General features: G+C 47.3%; 1 protein-coding gene across 2 annotated transcripts in view; it reads left to right on the top strand.

Moving 5' to 3' along the window:
- The window catches only part of lin7a (lin-7 homolog A (C. elegans)), a 39,736-nt gene that overhangs the window by 20,090 nt on the left and 6,694 nt on the right, over window positions 1–12,952 (top strand). For both annotated transcript variants that reach the window (XM_064342443.1, XM_064342444.1), the window contains exons 3-4: window positions 6,832–6,903; window positions 11,055–11,264. In XM_064342443.1, the coding sequence (XP_064198513.1) occupies window positions 6,832–6,903; window positions 11,055–11,264 (282 nt within the window). The remainder of the gene's footprint in view (window positions 1–6,831; window positions 6,904–11,054; window positions 11,265–12,952) is intronic.

Below are 12,952 nucleotides of genomic sequence, written 5' to 3'. Positions count from 1 at the left end.
TCCATGTAAAATCAAAAAGCATGCTATATGCAATCCTAAAGAAATGACATTTTTCAGATTATGTCAGGTCATGGTTCGAACTATATCTGCATTAAGCATTGGTTAGGCTGTAATTATTTTACCATCTATACCCGCTTATTCCTGGTCAGGGTCACGGGAGGTACTGGAGTCTATCCCAACATGCATTGGGTGACAGGCAGGAATACACCCTGGACAGGTCGTCAGTCCAGGCTGGTTTGTTCCTATGTTAAAATTCTGTTTATATTCGTATTTCACTATAGCGCATGGAATACATCGCTGTGCACATCAGAATAACTTGTGACATGCTCAAAACAGAGTGTAATCATTTTCTTTTCTGGATCCTTCTAGCTCACGCTAAGATCAGTAGCCAGAATCTCACAGCCGGCTGTCGGTTCAGCTGTTCGCACACTTACTCCCAATCTTGTCGGACATGCTCATCTGTTCATCCGATATCTGCTCACGCTCGACTGTCAGCAGAATACCAAACAGCACTCTGTTCAGGGGAAGTGTGGATTCCCTGTGGTCTTGGGTGTCATTGACTGCACGCACACATGCAGTTGCTGTACGTGCACCACCAGATCCCGTGTGAATGGGATCCATTAGTATGCTGTGCAGTTTCAAACTGTAGAGTGACTCGCCTTTGCCAGCTGCCCAGATTCAAACTGCAGTGACACACATTTCCAACTGCCCAGATTCAACCTTCAGGGTGAGCTACCTTTCCAACTACCCAGATTCAAACTTCAGGGTGAGCTACCTTTCCAACTGCCCAGATTCAAACTACCGTAACACACCTTTCCAACTACCTCGATTCAAACTGCAGTGACACACATTTCAAACTGCAGAGGGACACGCCAGCCACCCAGATTCAGAACAGCATTTTATCATGATCAACTGTGTCATTTTGGCTGCTAAAATAAAATGGCTGCAAGCTGGAGTCGTGGCTGATGACGCTCGTATTGTGCAGCACAAAGCCAACATGTCTTTAGCTGCGGATTCAGCGAGCCCAGGTCAGTCACTGAGCGGCCATTTGGGATGTTAAAGGTGCATTTACCATATTTTTGGACTTTTACGATACAGTCCTTAAGGAGTCGTTCTCTGTGGCATGTTGGGTTCTGCGTGACAGGACCATACCCCAGGGCTGCCACGTTTATCTCCCGTTGCAGGGCTCCAGACAGCGCGAGGCTCTCGAAAATCATTGCGGATGGATTTTTCCGTAACCCTGCTTTTTCCCCGGACTTGTCAGAATTGGCGATTTGCCGCCGCGTTCACACGGTGGTGCTCAAAGGGGTAAAGGTGACAGATGTTCCGCTTCCACTGGGGGGGTATCAAACACGCTAATTTAATTTCTACACTCCTGAATTCACTGTCGTTTCAGCCACTGCACTTGCTCCTCGATAACATCGCTTGTAAGAAATAAAATCACCAGTTAAGGCAGATGCCAGTCGCACTAGTGGGGTAGCGCTTTGTTAAATTAAATCGCCCTGTATTATAGATCGCCTGCAGACAAGCACAGTCGCTTGATTCCGCACAGAAACTTGCGTGTGAGGCTGCATGCATGCACACATGCGTAAAATCATTGTGGCATAATGGTGTCATTTTATATTGACCTCCCACTACGAACGACACACAAACTCATATTGATTTTGGTCATTAGTTCTCGGAGTTTCGAATTTTTCTTTGCTTTTATTTGTGAAATGTGAGCTGTTGTTCATTATTCATCGGTGGTCAGACAGGCATTAATAAGTAGTAAGTAATCTCTGGTGCTCTCAGTTTCGTCTGACCCTTGTCTCAGTGGGAGCGAGGGCACACATCAGGGCGATAGCTAATGATGTTCCCTGCCCATTTTGGGGGTGGACACACCTTCACCTTCGCCTGATTGCTCGTCTTCTACCTTTTCATTCCGGGTTCGGTCCGCGCGTAATTATATCAGCAAACGTCCACGCGCACGCCCTGACATCGCTCTCTAATCAAAAGGTATTATGGTAATCACAGGCCTCGCAGACAGTTGTGTCTCTTTTAATGACATGTAATTATCTCTGGGGGGGGGATCAGATGGCGATGACTGCTGCGGCAGGTTGGTTAGGGGGGCTGGGCTCCTAGGCTGAAAGACAGAGGAAGGTTAAAATAGTGCGCCCTGTCGGTGAGTTTATCGCAGAAAGGTGGAAATTCAATTACTGGCTATCGTTTTATTACTTAAAAGCCGGTGAAAGCGTGCCGCGGGCTTCTGAATTACGATTCAGCCGCAGGGCCGGCTCTCCCTCGAGCGAGAGCTCGTTTCACAGTCCGGTGGGCAAACACAGCGCCCGCACAGCACCGCAACTGTCACAGTCCAGATACACAACACACAAACCCCGAAAAAGCATTTATATGTGTGCAGAGCGGAAGGCCGTGAATTAAATCGCGCGGCGTCGGGATAATTTACGTCCGCTCCCCAGTTTTTTCAGGGTGGAGTTCTTAGTGCGGCCGGTGACTGTTTGTGTGACGGATGAAGGGGGGGGCGGAATGCCTGCTAAGCTGAGAGACTGAACGCCCGAAATTGGATTCTGAGGAGCGGCGTTTTTCCCCAGATAGCTCCTGTCAGCGGCGTGAGGAGGGGTGTGAACGGGTCATCCCAGCCCATCCCAGCCCATCAGCTGGTTAAACGGAGGGGAGAAAACACGAATAGCCGCTATCGCTAACCAGCTGTAAGAGACACGGGGTCCTGCCTGAAAATCAGCCTGTTGTTGTCAGTCAGTAGGCTATCGTCCATGTTAAAGGGCATCAAGGGCTTTCGCTTTTTGTTTTTTTGTTTTTTTTCCAGAAAAAACTACAAGCGGATTATCTTACAGCCATCGTTTGTATTCGATGCGCGCCCCTGATTTTGGGGCATCAGATGAATAATTGAAGCGCACTTCATCGGTGATACGAACGAGAAAACATCCAAAGTCTTACTCCCGAGCGCTATCTGTTGAATTGTTTCCCCCGTGTTTCGGCCTCGTCAGAAGCCCTGTCTGTTTCCGCGCTGTTCCCGGGACGTGGCGGTATCTCCCGTTCGCAGGAGAGCTCAGGCAGGCAGGGGAAAAACAAGCCTGTGGCTGTGTGCTTCACGCCAGCCGAGCTCACAAACAAAAACCTCCCCCCGGCCTCGCTGACGGACTGTATCGCCGTCCTCAGTCCGGTGGCTCTGCGTGAAAGTGTCCCTCACAGAAACGGACCTCAGTTAATAGAAGCCCTTCGCCGTAAAAGAAACGCAGCAAAGCAGACAAGGGTGCCTGGGAGGTAAGGAGGGAGAGGGACCCCATGCTGAGGCCATGGCTGTAGAACACAGAGAAGTGCAGGAGGGGGAGTAGCTTTAGCAGGGGGGAGTAGCGCTGCTGTGTGGTTTATGCTCTAAGAGCAGGGCTAATTCCAGCCAGGCAGCTATCTGATTCACAACCACACATAAATGTTGTGTAAGAACATAAGAATTAATAATAAAGAGAACAGGCCATTCAGCCCATGTGGACTCACCATTTGTGTACTAACTCGAGAGCATCCAGCTGTATATTCATATTTAACTGTATATTCATATGGTTTGGATTTGAATACGTGGAGGTTCTCTGCTTGCGCTCTGCTTGTGGATCCCTTAGCCAATCAGTGACTTAAATGAAACCCCTGTGCTGAGAACACCCACAAAAACCAGCTGGCACTGCGGCCCCTCCAGGACAGGGGTACGACACCTGCGGTCTAGACTGACTCGCAAACTGTGGTGTGAGAAGAAGGGTTGGCTGTCCTTTGCAGGAGAGCTCACGTCTGCTTTCTCCCTAATTAATAGCAGAGATATGACTGGTCGTTCAAAGCGGTGGTGGAAGCATTAAAATAAACATCCAAAGATAAAATAAATCAAGATGGTGCTTCATGAGAGGCCACACAAGATGGAGTCTCAGTTCCTGAGCACTCAGAACTCAGCATTGTTCTGCCATTGTTCTCCTGGCTCCAGAGTACTGACTGCCTTCCTTTATAGTCCATTTGAAGAGTTTAGATAGCTCTTTTACGTGCATAATTCATAAATGGACAATCACATTTTCATCACCGGAGGGCAATTTGCATATCTTTGAAAATAGACACGAGTTTTGAGTTCATGAATAACATTCCCGTGGCTGTCTATTTCAGAGATGACGGTTAAATTAAATATTGCCCCTAGTTCCATTGTTCTGGGAAACAAAGTCAATGTTATTCCCTTGAAGGACTGAATCTTTCAAAGTTTCCACAAAAGAATATATGAATTATTCAGCAGTCAAAAACAATTTGCTCCTCTACCTATAATTCTTAGATTGTATTAGTTTTTTTCTTTATTGCTTGAGAACACAACTCACTTTTGTACATCACATTTGCCAAAATGACACATTCATTTTGCGAAATGCTGTGAGACACCCCAAACATTGAATGCAAGCGACAAGATGAAATGTTTACCAAAACAGCATATCTCATCTCACAGAAAGGTATTTCTATCAATCTTCGCTAAACAGTCCAGTAAATACTTATTACAATTGAATAGCGCTGCACAGACAACAAAATAAAGTTTGATGATGGGGGAAAAAACCCTGTATTTCTGTGAAAGCAAAGCAAGTTCAAGAAGGCAGAACAAATTCGATACCGTACGTTTCACTGCAAGTCCTGTCTTCTCTAGTTCTCATCGACATCACATTGGACGCTTTCCATCGTAGTGCAATGAGGAGGAACATCTCTAGCAGTAGCACGTCCACTCTCGGTAAGCTTTGGCTGTGGCTGCCAGACAGTCAGCATTCCCTGCATGAAGACTCCCTCAAGAAGTTCTCAATGGGATTGTGAAATGGACGTGATTGACTTAGTATTCATTTTTGCGTCTTTTCTGTGGAATGTTTCTTACAGTCTTGTTAAAATGTGCTTAACCTTTGAATTTTTTGTGAAAGCAATGAGAAATAACTTACAGCTTTGTGGGAAAAGGCATTTTATGTGTTCATCTAGGCTCCCCTTGTGATTATGGTGACCGCAGGTTCAAAGTGAGTTAGAAATCGAGAAAAACAAAAAACATTTCATTCATTAAAGCCAGCGAAACTAACGTTCGCACATTAATTAAGACAGATCTTGTTATAGCTGTTTGATGAACAACATGTATTGAGATCCAAAAGCAAGCTTAAAATGAACCGTTGGTACAGGAGTAGTCAGCCAGTTTTGAAATTGTATACTGAAAGACGTCAGCTACGTCAGTAGCTACAAGCTCGGGTGCCTGCTGAGAAAACGAACAGTGGCATTTGAAGCACTTTGCATTTAGATAGCATTTCCCTGAGAAGAGCATTCACTGCAGTGCGTGTCCTGGGGATGGAGTCTCGCTTGTTTGCCGGGTACGCGAGGTCACATGGGATACGGGGACTGGAACTGTGGAAATAAGTGAGCTGTCGCTCTTGTGTTGTGGAGCCGAGGGTGAGGTCCATCTAGCATCAAACGGGTTGGACGTGACGGGAGCTCGCCGTGACCCTTGCGCTACGGGCTAACAGCTTTATGCTAACACGCCCTGGCCTCCCTGTTGAAAGTAGCACTGCCGGTGCCTGGCTAACAACTGCAACAGCGGTGGCCTTAGATTACATCGAGTTACCTCAAGTGGAGTGACAATTCCTCCGTGACGCTAAAGATGTCAGCGGTGATGTCTGTTTCCGTCCTGGAACACGGGCCGGCCCAGAGGTGTTATAAACAGAAGCGCAGGATTAATCATCAAAGGGCCTCCCCCCTTGTGAGAACAAACTACCCACAATCCCCTAAGCTCCACTTAGACTGAGTGGAATGATAGAGGGTGCAAACCTGAGAACACAGCTACTTCTTAGTGGTACACTAACACACATGGAAACATAACTGTTTACATAGCTATTGATTTTTTGAGACCAAATAAAATCAATCAGTCAATCAATGAGTCCCCCACAAAATTTATGCTGACCATGAAGTAATTGTAAGCTCTTCATACAAAGGAAACATGTAATGGTATGTTTGCTGAACAGCTGATCGAATAATGTCGACAGTGTCATTACCTCCACACAAACATTACCTTGTTACTGCAGTGTAAAACTTGCCAATGTTATTAAGGCTCTCAAGCTTTCGCTGTGCTTTTAAAGGAGTTCTCACCGGTGAATAATCTTTTCATAAACTCTGTCCTGGAAAGGACAGGTAACACACCGTGCAGGAGAGCAGTGAAATTCGCCGTCCCGTTGAGCCGCAGAAATGTCATTTTCCTTCCTTTCGGAAAAACCGTCTTTTCTGTTACCGCTGCGTCTGTGACGGAAAGGCTGGCGGTTTTGTGGGCTGCCCGTTGCTAGGCACCGCAGTGCTCCTGGCTCTTCACAGCACGGCTGCATCACAAGTGCCTTTTGGACCATCCATCCGTCCCGCTTCCATTAACATTTTTATGGATTTTTTGAACAACAACAAAAAAAAATAACACAAACGAGGATGGGATGCGAGGACACAGGCAGCGAGCAGGAGAGGCACAACTAGACCTCGGAAATAATGTAGAAGAGGATGTGAACGACATCCAACGGGCCCCTCAGATTGGCAGAATGTTCCCCCGAGCAGCCGTGCTGGCAAAATCCAAAACGTCTCCCAAACTGAAATGTAGAGGCTCTGCCTGACACTTCAGAATAGCTGCTCTAGTGTTTTCAGGGGGGTTTTTTTGGTTTTTTTTTTTAGTTTTTCTGAGTTTTTTTTTAGGTCAGAGCTCTGTTGAGAATGATGAAACCGCTTTTTCGTGAGATTCACAGGCCCTGTGTTTCCCCCCCTCCCCTCACCTTCTACCCCCCCCCCCTCTCTCTCTCTCTCCACCAGGTGTATCAGTACATGCATGAAACCATTACAGTGAACGGATGTCCTGAGTACCAGGCCCGAGCAACAGCTAAGGTAGGCCCTGGGTACCAGTGAATTTGTGTGTTCATGTGTGAGAGACTGGGCTAGCGAGTGTGTATCTTTGTGTGTGTGTGTGTGTGCTGTGTGTGTGTGTGTGTGTGTGTGTGTGTGGTGTGTGTGTGTGTGTGTGTGTGTGTGTGTGTGTGTGTGTGTGTTGTGTAGTGTGTGTGTGTGTGTGTGTGGAGTGCCTGTGCTAGGTGTGTTTGTGTGTGTGTGTGTGTGTGTGCTGTGTGTGTGTGTGTGTGTGTGTGTGTGTGTGTGTGTGTGTGTGTGTGTGTGTGTGTGTGAGTGCCTGTGCATGTGTGTGTGTGTGTGAGTGTGTGTGTGTGTGTGTGTGAGTGCCTGTGCATGTGTGTGTGTGTGTGTGTGTGTGTGTCCTGTGTGTGTGTGTGTGTGTGTGTGTGTGTGTGTGTGTGTGTGTGAGTGCCTGTGTGAGTGTGTGTGTGTGTGTGTGTTGTGAGAGTGCCTGTGTGTGTGTGTCAGAGTCTGCATTATCTGGTTGGTTTTGTTTTTCACGGTAAATGATCAAAGTGTGTGAAACTTAAGCCGGTGTGTGTGTGTGTGTGAGTGCCTGTGCTAGCGAGTGTGTATCTTTGTGTGTGTGTGGTGTGTGGGTGTGTGTGTGTGTGTGTGTGTGTGTGTGTGTGTGTGGTGTGTGTGTGTGTGTGTGTGTATGTGTGTATGTGTGTATGTGTGTATGTGTGTGTGTGTGTGTGAGTGTGTGTGAGTGTGTGTGAGTGTTGTGAGTGTGAGTGTGTGTGTGTGTGTGTGTGTGTGTGTGTGTGTGTGTGTGTGTGTGAGTGCCTGTGCTAGCGAGTGTGTATCTTTGTGTGTGTGTGTGTGTGTGTGAGTGCCTGTGCGTGTGTGTGTGTGTGTGTGCATGTGTGTGTGTGTGTGTGTGAGTGCCTGTGTGTGTGTGTGTGTGTGTGTGTGTGTGGTGTGTGTGTCAGAGTCTGCATTATCTGGTTGGTTTCTGTTTTTTCACAGGTAAAAATGATCAAAGTGTGGGAAACTTAAAGCCCTCTGGGTAGACATTCTGGCTGGCTATGAAAGTAGATAAATTTTGAAAATAAATATTTATTGGCCCGAGCTGAAGTACTTATACTATTTCACATACGCGTATGGGTTATGTCTGAGGAGCAGAGCAACTTATCATTATCACGCCAAATTACCCTCTAGCCCAAAGCAGCGGTATCTATGGGCTCCGAAGCACAGAGAATACTGCCTGCAGTAAGGGAAGTTTACAAGGCTAATGCCAGTCCCACGATGCAATAAAACTCCATTGCGGAGCCATTTTGTTTCAAGCCAGCGGCATCCCCCTTCCGTGCCACGGCCTATCGCACCCCAGAGGAAGAGGCCTTGGCAACGGTGAGTTTGTCGGTTTGCTTTCGCAGACCTCGTGTCATTTCCTGCCTCTAAAATAAATCGGCCCTTTTTCACGCTGCCGAAACTTGATGAACTTGAACAGGTGTAAAAAAACGAGCTTGACGTGATCAGCAAATTGCTGTTTTATTGTCTTGTTGTGGAAGTGCGTCAATTCCGCACTGCAGGCTAAGAGCTGAGCGACGCTTCGTCAACGACCCACGTCGGCCTATTCGCCATGGCGAGTAGCGGAAATTGTGTTTATTAGCTTAAGTGGGTTTTTTAATCTTTATTCTGCGAGAGGGGACTTGTGGATTTGTCCTGCGAAACAGTCTCATAACATCAGTTATACCATGACAGATAAAGTAAGGTGTTTTCAGTCTTCATCAGTCTGTCATTAGGATGTGTGATATACAAGGTGAAGCTTTCAGTGGCTTCCTAAAATAGCTTCCGGAAACGTTGCTGACGTCAGACGTGCGTGAAAGTGTCGTGAAATTATTCCGCGTTATGCTCCCGCGTCTCTAAGTGCCTGAAGTGCACTTCAAGGGCTTCGCATGGGAAGTGCATGAAAGTTTAATGAAATTATTTAGCATTTATGTTCATGGATGCATGCAGTATATATATAATATCAACAGAGGGCGACGTAAGTGACGCAAGAACGCATTAACGGCAAAAAAAGATAAAAATGCGCTGCAGTTTTTTTGTTGTGAAAATGCGTACCAATTTTTAGGTACACATTTTTTATACTTAAAAATTGCTATGCATTTTTATCTTTTTTGATGTTAATGCGTACTTGCCTATCACTTGTGTCGACCCCTCAATATAAAAGTTTTCCCCACTACTCTGACCTTACAGGCAGAGACTGTAATGGACAGGACAGCTAATGCCCAGAGGCTCAGCACATTTGATGAGTAAAATGTCTGCCGATGGAATGATAATGGTGCATTGCCCCATGCTTCATTGCGGTCACATGACTGCACATTAGCGCAAGCCACCACATGTGCTGTGGCACCAGCGGACTTGTGTAGTTGCCATCTTGTGCGGCCGACGGTCACAAAGGCGGTAAATTTGCTGGGATGCGAGTGTTTCGCGCGAGCGTACGGCTCGGCCCAGGGGCTAAGCGTGCGGGGGGTGCGGGGGTGGGGGGGGGAGCGTACCGCAGATTTATTGACCGCTAGGTCTAAAGCGCACGTGTAGGCAGTAATGAAGTGCGCTGATTTATGGCCTTTTTGTATCATGGCCGAGCGCCACGTCTCAACCACCAGCAAGTTTACCCGCCTGGATGGGTTAAATACACCCACCATTTTGGGAAGGTTAACAGTGGTCAGCATGTTCGCCATTCTGGCTCCACTGTCTGCAGTATATATATATATTGCTCCGGTTGGACCTAGACACTGTGTTGAAGCATCAGTGCCATGTGCTGCTGCCGTCTCCTTTATTCTCAGAGCTATAGGAGGAGGGTTGTGGGGAAAGCGCTGTTCTGCATACCAGAACTGTATAGAGTCAGAGGAGCTTCTTCAGCAGCACCGTAGGTTAGAACACGGATGACACGAAAACTCTAGGAAATCTGTGAGCTCTGGTGTTCTGCGTAGGACTTTGAGGACTCAAGCATGCAAACCGCGACAGTGATCTTTTACTTCGTTCCCCGAGCTGCAGTTGCTCGATACTGAGGGGAAGGCCCGTATCTGTAACAATATTTTCCATGGATCAGCGGACTGGAGATTTGTTTTTGTTTTTTGCTCCTCTCTCCGAGTACTTCTAACAGGCACTGGCGTGTTCCCTTTCAAATGGCCAAGAGGGCAGCAATGCTGAAAATGAGATGCGTTTTTCACACCGGCGGAGACTAGCGGTTAGCGTTCGCTAACTGTACAGGTGTCCTGTGGAGTGAGAGAGAGCTTCTCTGTTCACTTCAAAAACCAGCTTCCTCTCTCAGCTGACATGCGTGGCAGTCATTTACTGCCTGCCATAAATCTGCACAGGAAAGGACAGCCAGAGGTGTGCTATGAAGCTACTTTTAAAAAACCGCCATAGAGACTGAAGCCTTTCCCACAACCCTGAGTCTCCATTTTGTTTTTCTGCTGTCGGACGGATGCCCGAGTACACTGGAGCAACAGGGGCCCCCGGTGCTTCGCAGAGCTCCTCGTCTCTGCGGAAACTCGCATCTCTGCAATCCGTTCTTCTTGTGAAAGCGTTGGATTCGTTTTCATGAAATGACACATCCCAAAATATATAGTCTGACGCTTGGTTCTGTTGTGATGCTTGTTAACTCCGACAATAATTTATACCTTGGAGACTTTCCGTGGGCTGAAATGTCTGATAATATATTTCAGCCTATTCCACAGGCAGAATTGTAGCTGTTGGAAAGGTACACATGAACACCCTCCAGACTCAACCCATGCAATAACATTGAGCAAAGATCTTAAAATGCTTTTCATCAAAGGATATTAAACCTAGAAGAAGTGGCTGGTGAAACATACAACAGTCTTAAAATAAGCTTTATGAGTACTTGGTGCATATTTATTCAAATATACCTGAGTATAAAGAGCACTCAGAGGTTCATTGTAAACATATTAACTCATTATATAGCCAGTGTGAAATTGCTGTACTAAGGTGAACCATTCATCGTTTCCCAGAGAAATACCCATGATGCCTTTCAGCTATGCACATTTTCAGCTCATTCTAGAACGTCTGTTAGCGGGAATAGCAGCCAGAGCAGCCTCTGAAATGGCGCTCGGTCCAGATGCTGAGCCGCCGCCTCTCCCTCTCCCCCCCCCCCCCCGCAGGCCACCGTGGCGGCGTTCGCGGCCAGCGAGGGCCACTCCCACCCGCGCGTGGTGGAGCTGCCCAAGACGGAGGAGGGGCTGGGCTTCAACGTGATGGGCGGCAAGGAGCAGAACTCGCCCATCTACATCTCCCGCATCATCCCGGGGGGCGTGGCCGAGAGGCACGGGGGCCTGAAGAGGGGGGACCAGCTTCTGTCCGTCAACGGAGTGGTAAGCCCGCGGGGGCGTGGGGGGGGGGGGGTCAGCGGTCCAATGGCTTAGCGCTGCTGGTGGGGGGGGGGGGGCTGTTTGTATGTTTTTGAGCAGAGCGCTAGAATGTTTGAGTGCATACTGAATCTCTTTATGGTGCATTGAAATCACTTGGCAGGCACTCTTATCCCGAGCGACTAACAGTAGTGGAGAACATCAGTGTTGCTCTCAGGACTACTAAAATCCGGCATCACCGTAAAGGCGCAGAGATTTATAAGCTGTGAGTGCGATGCTAACCTAACAAACAACGGTTTGTACTGTCACACTAGAAAGCACCGCTAGACAGATAACCTGTCTTTACGCTGCTGTCAGAATAACATTATCCTAAAAGAAACCAGGAATCCTCAGAGTAGATAACACCACAGTAAATATTCTTTCAAAACAAAAAAATATGTGAAGCCATCTTTTACGTACGGAGCGCCTGTCCTTTCACAGATTACAAATGCACTCTCTGCCTGATCTAATACCCTCAATCTGTCTCTCGTACACGAGGCAAGTAAATATTAAAGCGAGTAAATAATGTAAAAACCGAGGCGTTACCCATCAATAATGCTGCATCGTTACCGCGCAGAGACAGTGTCCCGCTCAAATCATTTTGTGTTTGTTGTACAGTGTAATCTGTGGGGGGGGGTGTTTTCTGTAGGTCGGTTTGACACTATTTCTCTGAAAATGATGTTTTCCCAGATGGGAGCGCTATTAAATCTCGTAGTTACCCGTCGAGCTGCTGAATTTCAGAGCGGTTTGTGCTGTCGATGGCCGAGGAGCACCGGGAATACTGATTCACCGGCTTTGCCCCCCCCCCCCCCCCGCTTTCCTCCGTAGCACGTTTGCTTTTCTGTCGTCGGCAGTCGAAACACGCGTGGACTCCGCTGGCAAAAGGACCGCCAAAAAATGTTTTCTGAAGTACTCATGCAAATCTCCCGTAGAAAACTGCATCAAAGTTCGGGAAAGACTTTCATACGACTTTCCGTGCCATAAAAGAGACAGAGTGGGCCGTAGACTGTTTTCTTTTTTTTTTTTTTTTTTTTTTAACGACTTCGCCGAAGTTCTGCCGGGCCCAACTTTTAATCGCTATTGATCAAAATCAGGCGCGGAAGGGCCCGGGATGAATTGGGGGGGGGGGGGGGGCGTAGAGTTTCGAATGACTGGAAAGTGCAACTTTATAGATTTAAAGGTAACTTTTATGTGGAGGGGAAGTGATGCAGACGGCTTTAATTTGTTCCCCGTTTTTTGAGAAGCGATGAAAGATGTGCTTTTTTTTCACGGCCCGCTGGCTGTGGTTAAAAAGTGTTCTTTGTAACCGCCGGCGTGGAGTCCGACTCTTACAGGTGTCTGCAGTTGTACGCTGAAAGTAATTGGCTTTCTCGGGCCAGTCTTGAAGCTGTTTCTTGACGCCGCGCGGCGAATATCAATTTCTGCGGTTGTTCCCTCAGTGGGTGGGCATCTATAATTAAAACGTGTGATTCAAATGAACTCACATTGACTCGGATCAAATTTTCACTTCGGGCGGTGGAGTTCACACTCATCCGTGTCTGCCTTCCCGATGTTTCAGAAATGCGAGGCGTAAATATTTCATTAATGCGGATTTTGGATGAAGTCTTAATAAGATGAAGTTATGAGAAGAAAAAAAAATCCAGTTTCTGTCAAAA

The sequence above is a fragment of the Anguilla rostrata genome, chromosome 7 (genome assembly GCF_018555375.3).
Source record: "Anguilla rostrata isolate EN2019 chromosome 7, ASM1855537v3, whole genome shotgun sequence".
NCBI classification, from domain to species: Eukaryota; Metazoa; Chordata; class Actinopteri; order Anguilliformes; family Anguillidae; genus Anguilla; species Anguilla rostrata.
This window is presented reverse-complemented; position numbering and strand designations above follow the sequence as displayed.